Source organism: Apodemus sylvaticus, chromosome 11, assembly GCF_947179515.1.
Source record: "Apodemus sylvaticus chromosome 11, mApoSyl1.1, whole genome shotgun sequence".
Taxonomy (NCBI): Eukaryota; Metazoa; Chordata; class Mammalia; order Rodentia; family Muridae; genus Apodemus; species Apodemus sylvaticus.
In genome coordinates this window covers 37982857-37997193 of record NC_067482.1, presented here as the reverse complement: position 1 = coordinate 37997193, position 14337 = coordinate 37982857, and the positions used below count along the sequence as shown (strand labels likewise).

The following is a 14337-nucleotide window of genomic DNA, read 5'->3' as shown; positions in this document are numbered from 1 at the left end:
GTCCCGCTGCACCCAGTCAGGAGGCAGAACTGATGCTCTGCTGATCCTTGTCCTTTATTCTGTCTAGGAACAGGTCTAATAGGTTGTGCCATCCACATTTATAATTGGTCTTTCCTTTTTAATTAAACCTTCCTGGACACACCTTCACAGACACACCCATTTCCTTAGGTAATTCTAAATCCTGTCAAGCTGAGAATGAACATTATCCCTGGCTTGGACATGTGAGTACAGTATCACATGACGCTGTCATGTGGTCTTCTGTCAGGTGCCTCTCCCAGCCTCTCTGCAGTCAGTGTGCTTTGTTTCTTAGCATCCAAGACTCCCTGTAACACAGTGGTGCTTCTTTGGGGCTGTGATTCTAAGCAGTACTCTCCGAGGCAGCCTAATGATACAGTGTGACAACGAGGTTTCTATGGCGACATGTTTGTAATACTCTCAGTGAGTCTGAGATGCACTCTGCCAGATGAAATGGAGTTCTTGTACCCGACTCTGGTGACAGGACTTCTTAGAGAACATCCTTACCAGGAAGAGGAAGGCACACTTGCCAAACATATTTGCTGATGAAAAAGCTGCTCTAAATACTCTGGCTGTGAAATATTGATTAGTCTCCTAGCCTGTTTATGATTTTTTTTCCTTATAGAAAGTTGTTTTTATAATACCAATGAATCAAGCAAAAAAAATTATTTCATTCAGTGATATGAATTAAATTTCACTTTTGAAATAATTTGTGTTCATCAGTTGTTGAATAAAGTACAGCCATAGTAGAATTCTAAGCACCAAATATACATGCCTAGCATTAGATATGTCAAAGGGAGAATCCTTTCATCTAGATTTTCATAGGAGGTGGTGTTTCTATGTCCTATTTAACTGAACAGTCAAAATGGTCTCCGTTTATAACATATAAAAATATGTGCCTTTTATTTATATGTGCCCTTTATTTATATGTGCTTCATTTTATTGTTTTGTTTCTTGAGATATCATATGCATTAAACTTCCCAAATTAAATTTATTGCACTGGTGAGATGGCTCAGTGGGTTAAGGCACTTGAGGCCAAGCCTGACAATCTAGATTCAATCTGTGGACCCACATGGTAGAAAGAGAAACCAAATTCCTTAAATTGGTTTCTGATCTCCATGTGTACTTCAGAACATGCATGAGTACACACACACACACACACACACACACAGAGAATACACACATTCACACGCATGGAAATAAACGTAGAAAAGAATGAAAATTTAGTTTGCCATCACATGCTTCACTTAAATTCCTGTTGTAGAAGTTATTGATGTTAATAGCAATACGTTGTCATATTGTCTCTTCAGGAAACAGACGTGGTACCAGATACCAGACTTTTAGACAAATTCAGCCAGATTAGCCCTCAGCTGTTCACGCGACTGGATGGTACCTCTCGGAGTTCACCACCAGAGACTTTGTACATCATGGACTTCTTTATCGCGCTGGCAATTTGCAACACAGTGGTGGTCTCTGCTCCAAACCAACCTCGCCAAAAGGTACATTTAAATTAGGATTTTCCCAGCTGGGGGCGACATGGGGTTTACAGGCATCTGTATTGGGTTCATTTTGTGATGAGAATAAATAAGAAAGCAGCAGGAATAGCAGGCGTGTACCATTTCCTCAGGACTTGTTCCTGGCTCTGCACCTCCCACAGTTTTTGGTCCTAATCTGTTTAGTTCTCTCAGAGCCTCGGGAGCTAGGCACTCCTGCTCAGTTCTTCTGCATTTTAAAAATTACTTATTAATTAATTAGGTCCATATTAATTAATTAATAATTTACTTTACATCCTGCCTGCAGCTTCCCCTCCTCAGTCTCCTCCAGTCTCCCCTGCTCCCACCCCTTATCCACTTCTCTTTCTCCTCAGACTAGGGGAGGTCTCCCATAGTTACCAGCCATCCTTAGTAAATCAAGTCTCAGTAAGAGCATCTTCCATTGAGTCTAGAAGAGGCAGCCCACCAAGGGGAAAGGGTCCCAAAGGCAGGCAATGGAGTCAGAGAGAGCCTCTGCTCCCACTGTCAGGAGTCCCACATGAAGACCAAGCTGCACCTCTGTTACATGTTCAAAAAGCCCAGGTCAGTCTCTTGTATGCTCTCTGGTTGGCGGTTCAGTCTCTATGAGCCCCTCTGGGGCTCCTATGAGTCTCTATGAGCCCCTATGGTCCAGGTTAGCTGATTCTCTAGGTTTTTCTTGTCCTTGACCTTGTCTTCTCTCTTTCTCCTCAGAATAGGGGAGATCTCCGATAGATACCAACCATCCTTAGCATATCAAGTCTCAGTAAGAGCATCTTCCCTTGAGTCTAGAAGAGGCAGCCCACCAAGGGGAAAGGGTCCCAAAGGCAGGCAATGCCTTTGAAGAAAGAGGTCCTTGACCTCTCTGGCTCCCACAATCCTTCCTCCCCCTCTGCAGGATTCCCCCAATTCAACCTAATATTTGCTTGTGGGTCTCTGCATGTTTCATTGGGTCTGGAGAGCTGTTAAAAGCTAGGCTCATAACCCAAAATGTCCTTCTGTGTTGTAAAGATGCCTTGGAAGGATTTCACCAGCGTTGCACAACCAGCTTGTGGTGGTGGGGCAGAGAGAAGGGGTTGAGCCCCGGGAGTAGGACTCTGGGCTTACTCTGAACTTTACTTTGCCTTCATTAACCCACTGAATTGGAGCTGCCTGTGAAGCTTCTGAGACCTACAACATCTATGCAAGGCATCAAACAAAATGTGAAGCATTAGTTCAGTCGCCATGACGATGATGAACTTTCTTCAAGTGCCAGCTAGGTTTTCTTTTAGCTCAGTCTATTTGTAACCCAATAGGAGTATGATATGCCAGGATTTAGAAGTTCTTTAGTGTAGTTGTGCCTAAGAGCTCATGGAAAACTTATTTCCAGTTAAGAAGAAAAACCACTGGTGATCTATCATGGTGTATCTTGCCTTTCCCACACATCCACTTAAAATTCAATTTACAGCAAAATCCAATTAAATGTTAATTTTCCAACCGATCATTTTCTTTTGGCAACTTCAGAGGTGGGAGCTTTAACATAAAAGTAATTCATTTTCAATTAAACTGCACCTGATCAGAGACTGTATTTAACACAGTGTTGCCTGAGAAGATGCTCTAGAAGAAAGTGATTCTGTAATTAGAGAATAAATGAGATTTTGAAGAAAACGTACTACATGTTATTTTACACCCGTTTTCCAAGTTGGTAATTTTTGGGGAATTTCTCTCTACAAAGTATTGTTGATTTATTCCTAGAGGATATAATGCTTTACTGCTTAGAATAGACTCTTTATGGGCATAACGAGCCCCTGCTCTTCCCAGATTCTTAGGGAAATGAGAGAAAGGCAGCATAGGGAATGATACGAAGACTTCACAACGACAAGGTGTGTGCTTTCCTTTACGTCTGAGTCTCTGATAACGTCAAAGATTGACTAGTAACACCCTTCATAAAAATCATAGTGTCAGATACTGAAGAAAATGTTTAAATTCTCCCCATACTTTTGTTGTTTTTGTTTTGTTTTGTATTGTTTTTTGTTTTTGTTTTTGTTTTTGTTTTCGAGACAGGGTTTCTCTGTGTAGCCCTGGCTGTCCTGGAACTCACACTGTAGACCAGGCTGGCCACCCTCCCCATACTTTTGTATAAATAAATTTTAGAATCCACTGAGTGATCTGGCATGAAGTTATAAGCTTAATCCCTGATATTAAAAGTATAATAGAAGACAAGGTACACATAAGAACAAATTGTAAACTAATAAATAGTCAAAATCACGTGACGAGGTGGATAAGTTCCTCTTAACTGACTTTCGTGCACTGGTCTGTTTTGTTAAAACTGTCAAGGTAACCTTTTATAGACTTTAAAAAGGGGAAAGAAAAATGTATTGTGTTAGCTTTTTACTCACTTCCCTCCAGTGGTCTTGGGATGTGTATCTTATTTTTACTTTATTTTTTTTTATTATTTCTGAGCTTTTTCTGTAATACTCCTCAAGTACTGCACTTTTTAAATAATCTATTCATGCTACAAACTTATTTTTAAAATATATTTCAAGAAGATGCTTTTGCTTTAATATTGAATACTTAATTAATTTGAATTTTTATTTTAAGGGTGATTAATTGTTTCATAATTGATCTTTGAGACAGGGTCTCATTATGTAACCTAGCTGGACTTTGAATTTGGGGCTCCTTCTACTCCTGACTTTCAAGAGCTTAGATTATATGCAAGCACTACTATGCCTCATTCATTTTGCTTATAATTGTTATTGTTTTATATGTAACATGAACTTTCTTTCTTCCTTCCTTCCTTTCTTGCAGTCTTTCTTCTTTCTTTTGTTTTATTTTCTTTTTTGAGACAGGGTTTCTCTGTGTAGTTCTCATTGCTCTGGTGTAGACCAGGTTAGCTTTGAACTCAGACATCAACCCCGCTTTCCCGCCCAGGTGCTGGCAAAAAGGCATATACCACCACGCCCAGCTTTAGAAACAATTCTATGATGAAATCCAGTATTAGCATTCTGTACCTTAATAGTTACAGAAATGTACACTGTCATCCCGTGTAACATTTTCCCTGGTGGCTTTTATTTGTCTTCCTGTTTGCTACAGAATTTTTAGGGAGAAAGCAGATTGGCAGTTAAGACAGTGGTAACACTTTCAGAATTGTAATGACCTCCTTTTGGACCTGTTATTGAGAACTTGTTCCACTGTCTTTCCTAGATTGGGCTCTCCTCACTGGGTGGAATGCCCATCAAGTCCTTGGAAGAGATTAAAAACATCTTCCAGAAATTGTCTGTCCGGAGATCAAGTTCACCATCCCTTGCCAGCGGCAAGGATTCAACCTCTGGGACTCCCTGTGCCTTTGTGAGCAGAATCTCTTTCTTTAGTCGAACAAAATTGTCACCTCCCATGGAGGACGAGTCTTCCCAAATGGATGAAATTCCCCAGGCCAGCAACTCAGCTTGCTGTACAGAAACGGAGGCACAAACCAGTGACGTAGGACTCAGCGCTGGCTCGGCTGAAGCCCCAAATGGTCCACCGCCCTTGGCCTCCAACCTGTGTTACGAGGCAGAGAGTCCAGATGAAGCAGCCTTGGTGTATGCCGCCAGAGCTTACCGTTGCACTTTACAGTCTCGGACCCCAGAGCAGGTCATGGTGGACTTTGCTGCTTTGGGCTCATTAACATTTCAACTCCTACACATCCTGCCCTTTGACTCGGTGAGGAAGAGAATGTCAGTCGTGGTCCGGCATCCTCTTTCCAAACAAGTCGTGGTGTATACGAAAGGCGCCGATTCTGTGATCATGGAGCTGTTGTCCGTGGCTTCCTCCTCGGGTAGGTTTGCACAGTTGCCATGGTAATGGTCAGCCGGGCTGGGGAGTCCTGGCCACTCCTACACTTGCCAAGGAAGAATGGGGCCTCAGGGGTTGCTGGGAAGGCAGAGAGGCTCAAGGCTTGCTGAGAGCTTCCTTGGCTTGTTTACATCTGAAACCCATCGCTAGCTGCACCTCTGCAGAGTTACCTATTTGGTCTCCAGGGAAAATGGACATCACAATATCTTTTTATGGATTCCTGAGAGACATAATGTCAGTGTGAATGAAATTCAGGAAGCGCCTGTTGCCTAGCTAGAGCCGAGTGCCCTGAGAAGCTAGGTAGCGCGGGCCGTTCACCGCAGCATCTGTATCAGAGCTTTACCGCTTCCTCTGCACAAGACGACAGACTCCAAGTGAAGAATTACGCAGCGGTATTCCTTTCCTAGGCACACATCTGAGACTCAAAGCTAAAATGTCTTTTGTTTCTTATAGATTAAACTGTCATATTTAGAGGGGGAAAAAAAAGTCCAATTGGACAGGCTGGCAGGAATAATGATTTTCTGTTCCTGGGTTCAGATGGAACAAATCCGGAAGAACAACAGATGCTAATAAGGGAGAGAACGCAGAGGCACCTGGACGAGTATGCCAAGCGCGGGCTGCGCACCTTATGTGTAGCAAAGAAGGTGAGACTGCCCAGGGGCACAGTGCACGCCGGGCTTGATTCTTCCCCGGTTACCCACCGTTACCGAAAATGAGTGTGTACCGGACCTCAACCCAAACCTAGGTATCAGGGAGGCACCCCGAACTACAGTCCCTTTTTGTAGCCTGTCTATTCTGCACTTGACTTAGTGGCTTTGAATGTAAACAACTCTTTTTTCCTAGAAGTAAAATCCCCGACATCTTATTTTCTCCCCCCCAACCCCAGAACCTTATGGATAACATCCTCCCTGTTCATCAACATTAAATGAGATTTGAAAAAAATGTGGCCTGAGAGCAGCCTTCATTTTTCTCCTGTGAAGTCTTGGTAGTTTTCTTTGGCCTGTTTTCTAATGTATCCATAAACTGATCTTTCAATGCACGTAAACTTGCCGATTAATTTTTTTATCCCAGTTTTGATTATTCTTTATGGAAAAACAGTCTTGTTGCATGATATGTCCTTTCTAAATGCAAAGTCAAATAGCAAGAAATAAGCAGAGCCCCAGAAGCGCTTTGGGGGCTGTTATTGCCAAGACCCGTCCCTGACCACCCACGTGATATTCTTAATTATTGTGGAAGGCAAAGCAGGGCTGGCTCTGCTGTGGACTTGCAAGAGACCCAGTCAACCAGGAAGGATCAGATGTCTCTAGGATACAATGGTAGGAAGGTCAAACCAACTGTGGCTTTTGCATTTGAATGTATTCCAATGGATGTTATATTTTCCCAAATCAAATTACCTTGTAAGCAAAAATGAGTGCAAAAGAGAAGAACTGCTTAACTCCCTCCACTCGACCCTGCTTTTAAGACCTGAAACACAGATCCATCTGTTATGGCAATGGAAGACAGGAAGACATTGGCTCGTTCTCCAGGAATTGTGTTTAAGTTCTGTTAGAATGAGGGCCTTCCTGTGTTTTCTATGTGGCACCTTTCTTGTTACCTTTTCTGAAGCTTAACCTTAGGAGCTGATCTTCAGACGACATCTGAAGTACTGTTGGCTGTGGCCAGTTAACCAGCAATAGGAGGCCTGGTTCCACCTTCTGTACTGGTTTCATAGGTAACCCACTTTCACCAAAGATAATGCTTAAAATTTCCCAGAGATACTAAGCTGTGATGTCTCTCTATCAGTAGGGTCACATCCATGTGAGCAGACTTTGGAGATGGTGTGCCCATAAGGTGAAGGAGTATGGGTGGGTCAGATACAATTGTGCCCATAGGGTGAAATTTAGAAACAAAGTTGTTACATGGAATTTCACCCAGAGTCAGTCCCGGTAGGTATTGCAGGGTTCGATGGCCAACCTCTTAGCCTCTTTTCTTCCTCTCTTAGGTCATGAGTGACACGGAATACACAGAGTGGCTGAGGAATCACTTTCTAGCTGAAACCAGCATCGACAACAGGGAAGAACTGCTAGTTGAATCTGCCATGAGGCTAGAGAATAAACTCACGTTGCTTGGTAGGTAAATTGTGCTTCATTGTGCAGTTTGTCTCTAAATCCATTCTTCTTCTGTCCCTTTCAGCCACTTTGATCTTTTTAAATTTAAATACCTTATTTTTATTTTATTTTTTGTAGTTTTGGTTTGACATAAGGTTTCTCTGTAGCCCTGACTATTCTAGAACTAGCTGTGTAGACCAGGCTGGCCTCGAACTTACAGGGATTTATCTGCCTCTGCTTCCTAGTACTGGGATTCAAGGCAAGCGTCACCACTGCCCAGCTAGCCATGTTAAGCAAGCATATGTGGTTCTTCCTATCCTGTCCATTGTGATCTTTTCCCACGTTCAAGTGCATTCAGACCCTAGTTCTGCTTCTGTTGAACTAGAGAGTTCCTTTCTGGTGGGAACAGAGTGGGCATTCTTAGGAAGATGTAAACCTGAAACACCCCATGCCTAATACAAAGTCAAACAAACACCCTGGTCTAAGAGAATGATTTTGCAACTGTCTTGCAAAGAATTGGGTAAAGTCTTAATTATTTATTGTTTTCTTAAATCTTTATAACAAACGTGCATCTTATTTAGAAGAAATAGATCACAGAGTGCTGCAGTGTCTTGTCCATGCTCAAAGGCTTAGACATTCACTGAAAAGTAAGAACCTCAAGTGTTCCCAAGTAAGAACCTCAAGTGTCCCCAAGTGTAGGATCCAAGTCCTTTATTCTGCCCCTGCAAGTGATCTGACAAAGTCTTATTTTTCTTTTTCTCTTTCCCGATTCCAACCCAAACTGCACAAATACAACCAACACCTCTTGTGTCTGGTTGGCCTGCATCTTGGAATCACTCAAAGAACTTTAAGCTTCCCTGATGTCAGAACCTTGTCCCCAGGAATTCCAGGGCTGTTGGTCTAGTGCGTGATCTTGACACTGGAATTCCTGAAAGGCTCCTGAGGAATTTTGAGGAACTGTCAAGTTCAGAAGAAATACCTCGGAGCACGGAGATGTGGGTTCTGATTGAAGCATCCCTAACACACTAAGAGAGCTGCCTCTAAGTTCAGTCCCTCTCTATAGGGGAAAAACAATCTCATTTACTGTCTGTCAAGTACAATAGTCCTGCTCCCTTTTAAATACTAATCATGTCCTAATGACAGTGTAAGCTGCTTACACACGTGCTTCTTCACCTGCATTTCCAAAGGAGAGAAGCTCTGTGGGCTTAGGGCCAAAACTCATTTGGCCACAGAGTCAAACCCGATTTGAGGTTAATGCTATTTTTGGTAGTAATACCCAAGTAAGCATGAAAATCTGCAAGTTTTTCTATGGAAGTATAAATATGTGTGACTAACAGTATTACAAAAAATAGAAAATGTATTACCACATTACCGGTGAGGAAACTTGGATGCTAAAGCACATCTGGCTGCATCCAGTTGTTCCAGAAAAGGACATTATGGGCTGACACTATGAAAGAGCATCGCTAATGGACATTGTGTCTTATGGCCAAGTGTTCTTTAAGAGCTACCGTTCTGCGAAGCTCCCTTAACCCTGCGAGCTTCGTAGAATGGTAAAATTCAGCTCAAGTTTAGGGACCTGAATAAGTAAATCAGATTTTGAATTTGTTGCTAAGAACACTAGCTAAAAGGGGAATGTGTGTTTGATAAACTTCGTGGTTCTTTGTATTTTGTGTCTGGTCTGCAGTTTCTGTAGGTCAGGCCTGAACAGCCCAAGCATGGGGAGGATTCATTTAACAGCCAAGTGAGTTCTCAAAGGCTCTGGCTTCTAAGAACGTTTGTTTTGCTTTTCCATTGCTTTTCAGGTGCTACTGGCATTGAAGATCGTCTGCAGGAGGGGGTCCCCGAGTCTATAGAAGCCCTTCACAAAGCTGGCATCAAGATCTGGATGCTGACAGGGGACAAGCAGGAGACGGCTGTCAACATAGCGTACGCATGCAGACTCCTGGAACCCGATGACAAGCTCTTCGTGCTCAATGCACAGAGTAAGGTACGCACGAGGAGTCTGAGCCAATACGCATTCTTGTAAACTCCAAGTCCATAGGGCATTAGGAGATGGATGGATGAAGGAAAACTGTAGCTTCTTGATGTTACGCTGCTGAGTGACCTTGCACATACTTGGAAGGATGCCGTAGTATTTCTTTTTTTTCTTTTTTTTTTTTTTTTTTGTCTTTTTTTTTTTATTTGATATAATTTATTTACATTTCAAATGATTTCCCCTTTTCTAGCCCCCCCCCACTCCCCGAAAGTCCCGTAAGCCCCCTTCTCTTCCCCTGTCCTCCCTCCCACCCCTTCCCAGTTCCCCGTTCTGGTTTTGCCAAATACTGTTTCACTGAGTCTTTCCAGAACCAGGGACCACTCCTGCTTTCTTCTTGTATCTCATTTGATGTGTGGATTATGTTTTGGGTATTCCAGTTTTCTAGGTTAATAACCACTTATTAGTGAGTGCATACCATGATTCACCTTTTGAGTCTGGGTTACCTCACTTAGTATGATGTTCTCTAGCTCCATCCATTTGCCTAAGAATTTCATGAATGCATTGTTTCTAATGGCTGAATAGTACTCCATTGTGTAGATATACCACATTTTTTGTATCCACTCTTCTGTTGAGGGATACCTGGGTTCTTTCCAGCATCTGGCAATTATAAATAGGGCTGCTATGAACATAGTAGAGCATGTATCCTTATTACATGGTGGGGAATCCTCTGGGTATATGCCCAGGAGTGGTATAGCAGGATCTTCTGGAAGTGAGGTGCCCAGTTTTCGGAGGAACCGCCAGACTGCTTTCCAGAGTGGTTGTACCAATTTGCAACCCCACCAGCAGTGGAGGAGTGTTCCTCTTTCTCCGCACCCTCTCCAACACCTGCTGTCTCCTGAATTTTTAATCTTAGCCATTCTGACTGGTGTAAGATGAAATCTTAGGGTTGTTTTGATTTGCATTTCCCTAATGACTAATGAAGTGGAGCATTTTTTAAGATGCTTCTCCGCCATCCGAAGTTCTTCAGGTGAGAATTCCTTGTTTAACTCTGTACCCCATTTTTTAATAGGGTTGTTCGGTTTTCTGGAGTCTAACTTCTTGAGTTCTTTATATATATTGGATATTAGCCCTCTATCTGATGTAGGATTGGTGAAGATCTTTTCCCAATTTGTTGGTTGCCGATCTGTCCTCTTGATGGTGTCCTTTGCCTTACAGAAACTCTGTAACCTTATGAGGTCCCATTTGTCAATTCTTGCTCTTAGAGCATACGCTATTGGTGTTCTGTTCAGAAACTTTCTCCCTGTACCGATGTCCTCAAGGGTCTTCCCCAGTTTCTTTTCTATTAGCTTCAGAGTGTCTGGCTTTATGTGGAGGTCCTTGATCCATTTGGATTTGAGCTTAGTACAAGGAGACAAGGATGGATCAATTCGCATTCTTCTGCATGCTGACCTCCAGTTGAACCAGCACCATTTGTTGAAAAGGCTATCCTTTTTCCATTGGATGTTTTCAGCCTCTTTGTCGAGGATCAAGTGGCCATAGGTGTGTGGGTTCATTTCTGGATCTTCAATCCTGTTCCATTGATCCTCCTGCCTGTCACTGTACCAATACCATGCAGTTTTTAACACTATTGCTCTGTAGTATTGCTTGAGGTCAGGGATACTGATTCCCCCAGATTGTCTTTTGTTGCTGAGAATAGTTTTAGCTATCCTGGGTTTTTTGTTGTTCCAGATGAATTTGATAATTGCTCTTTCTAACTCTGTGAAGAATTGAGTTGGGATTTTGATGGGTATTGCATTGAATCTGTATAGTGCTTTAGGCAAAATGGCCATTTTAACTATATTGATTCTACCGATCCATGAGCATGGGAGGTTTTCCCATTTTTTGAGGTCTTCTTCCATTTCCTTCTTCAGAGTCTTGAAGTTCTTGCCATACAGATCTTTCGCATGTTTGGTAAGAGTCACCCCAAGATACTTTATACTGTTTGTGGCTATTGTGAAGGGGGTCATTTCCCTAATTTCTTTCTCAGCCTGCTTATCCTTTGAGTATAGGAAGGCCACTGATTTGCTTGAGTTGATTTTGTAACCTGCCACTTTGCTGAAGTTGTTTATCAGCTGTAGGAGCTCTCTAGTGGAGTTCTTTGGATTCAGAGGCATCATGGATGAATACAAGCATTAAAAGAAATTTCGATTTTTATTTTGCAAGCACCCCTCCCCGAACACGCACATACATTTTATGACTAGGTATTTGTCAAAACAGACAACAATGAGAATACATGTGAAATCTTGAGGCTGGAACCTACTTCCCTTTTAAGCTGAAGGAAGTAGTAATTTCTGTTAGTAACTAGATATTTTTAAGGATACATTTTAAAATTAGGCTCTCAGCACAATCCTGCCCTCTAGTGGTACATTTAGACAGTGCTCCCAACGTTTGTAGAAATAATAGGGATGGAGTTGTTAAAGCAGAATGACCTGAAAAGATTTTGAACCTCCTTCTTTTTCCCCCTCTGCCGTTAGGCACCAGGGTGGACATTTGGATGAGTCACATGGGTAGAAGGTTCCTGGGGGCATCATGCTCCCAGATTGTGTGCATCCTGTTGTGAAAGTCAGGCAGTAACATGATTCTGTCCCGGTGTCCTGACTTCATGTCTTCTGTAGCCACTTTGCAGGATCAGGTTCTGAGCCAGTGTCCCAGGCTGTCACCTTTGGCTAGATGTTTTATGGCTAAGGCCCGATTGATATTCAGTTCCGTGATACGTTTCAAGCAGAGAGGGTTGTCCTTATCATCACTGACTGGATGCTCTTTTATAGCCATCTTCCTGACCACCAGCTCACACCCAGTGCCATCAAAGTGCAGGATCATTTCAGTGACTCCAGTAGATGTGGCTTGAGTGTCATGTGAAATATTTATCACTCCTGACCAAGTATCTGTCCTTTGGGAGTTACTTTCCCCATGTGGCTTCTTCCTTGCCTGTCACAGACGGTAACACCCATGCTATGAGCATAACACCAGCATGGGGTTATGAACACCCATTGGTTATGAGCAAAAATGAAGAAATGTCTTCTGTCAGCATTAGTGTAGTAAAAGGCTTCTGCAGAGTTGAGGACTTCCGCTTGCAGATGGTAGCAACACCAGCAGCACCTACAAAAATGCTAAATGTCTTAGTGCCTATTGAGAGATTTGTTATGCATTAAATAAAAAAACAAAAAAGTAATTAGTGTTGCTGAAAGGCTCCTGCTAAGCCTGGGACCTGGATTCGATTCCTGCAACCAACTTGAAATCACACACACACCATGAAATCGGTATGCAGCAGACATACACATGCCAAATACATAAACAAATAAAAATGAAAAAAAGTAATTAGTTATTGGTGCCCTTAATTTGACTTAGAGCTTTTTAGACATGAAAAACTTTTATCTTGAGATTGTAGCACATAGCTATTATTAAACATTCAAACAACGTGGAAGCCTTTTAGAAACGATAAAATAGTACAGTTATCTCCTCACTGAAAGTCTATTGACTGACTGATCAGGCATCCTTCCCGATGGCTCCAAGGCTGCATACATGGGAAGCCAAGCATAACTTTGCACGCTTCATGGGCCTGGGGCTCCATGTGTTTGTCAGGGGAAGTGCTTCCTGTGTCCGTGAGAACGGACATGGAGATCTGTGTCATCATGAGATGTGGGGCAGAGCATAGCTCCGGTCAGATGTGTCAATCACTCTGTGCTACCAAAGGGGGCTTTGCTTCTAAGGGGACACTTGGTAAGTCCTGGATATGTTTTGGTTGGCACACTTCAGATAGGGCTGATGCTATTGGTTTGCAGAGGCCAAGCAGAGTGCTTTTTTCCTAGGAAATAATGAATATATTGATGATGAATAAGTCGGTCAGTCAGCTAGTGCTCTAACTGGCATGCGGTTCAGCCTCTGACATTCTGTACAGGCTTCCCTTTAAAAAAATGTAAATAAATATATGTGTGTGTATGTATGTATCTGTATATGTGTATATGTATTTATGTATATACACACACACACACACACACATACATACACACACACACACACACACACACACACACACACACACGAGTGTGCATGTACATGTAAAGACCAGAGCAGAGGCAAATTTCTAATTTTTGTCCGTCTGTCTGTCTGTCTGTCTGTCTGTCCGTCTGTCTGTCTTTTTGTTTGTTTGAGTCAGGGTCCCCCATTGCCTTGGGCTTGCTGGTTGGATTACATTGGTCCAAGGCTGTGCCGGCCTCCCAGTTGCTGGGTTTGCCAGCAGTACCACCATGCTTCGCCTTTTCCCGGGCTTCCGGGCACTGACCTCAGGACCTCACGCTTGCAGACACTTTGCCAACTGAGCCATCTCTCCAGCTCAACTAAACCTATTTTTAGCTGATTCATGAAAATAAAAATTATATTAGCGTGGTGTCATGTGATGTTTCAACCCATCTATCTATACATCCTACAACATCTAAATCAGATTTAACAAATTAGCCTCCTCATTTCTCATCGCTCTGTCTGGCTTTGTTGTTGTTGTTGTTGTTGTTGCTGTTGTTGTTGTTGTTGTTGATTTGGTTTGGTTTGGTTTGGTTTGGTTTTTTGTTTTGTCTTGAGACAGGGAGACAGGTTTTCTCTGTGTAGCCCTGGCTGTCCTGGAACTAGCTCTGTAGATCAAGCTGGCCTCGAACTCATGGAGATCCATCTGCCTCTGCCTCTGGAGTCCTGGGATTAAAGACCTGAACCACTACATCCAAACTCATTTCTCATTTCTCTTTTCTTTTTTTTTTTTTTATTAGATATTTGCTTTATTCCTTTCCATGTTACCCCACTGAAAACCCCCATCCCATCTCCCCTCCCTGTGCTCATCCCCCTCCCCAATTTCTTGACTTGTATTTCCCTATTCTGTGGAATCGAGCCTTCACAAGACCAATGACCT

General features: G+C 42.7%; 1 protein-coding gene across 2 annotated transcripts in view; it reads left to right on the top strand.

The window, feature by feature from the left end:
• Positions 1 to 14337, top strand: part of Atp10d (ATPase phospholipid transporting 10D (putative)) — a 95403-nt gene that overhangs the window by 56489 nt on the left and 24577 nt on the right. For both annotated transcript variants that reach the window (XM_052197990.1, XM_052197988.1), the window contains exons 11-15: positions 1326 to 1514; positions 4710 to 5322; positions 5877 to 5983; positions 7321 to 7447; positions 9229 to 9413. In XM_052197990.1, coding sequence (XP_052053950.1) covers positions 1326 to 1514; positions 4710 to 5322; positions 5877 to 5983; positions 7321 to 7447; positions 9229 to 9413 — 1221 coding nt within the window. The remainder of the gene's footprint in view (positions 1 to 1325; positions 1515 to 4709; positions 5323 to 5876; positions 5984 to 7320; positions 7448 to 9228; positions 9414 to 14337) is intronic.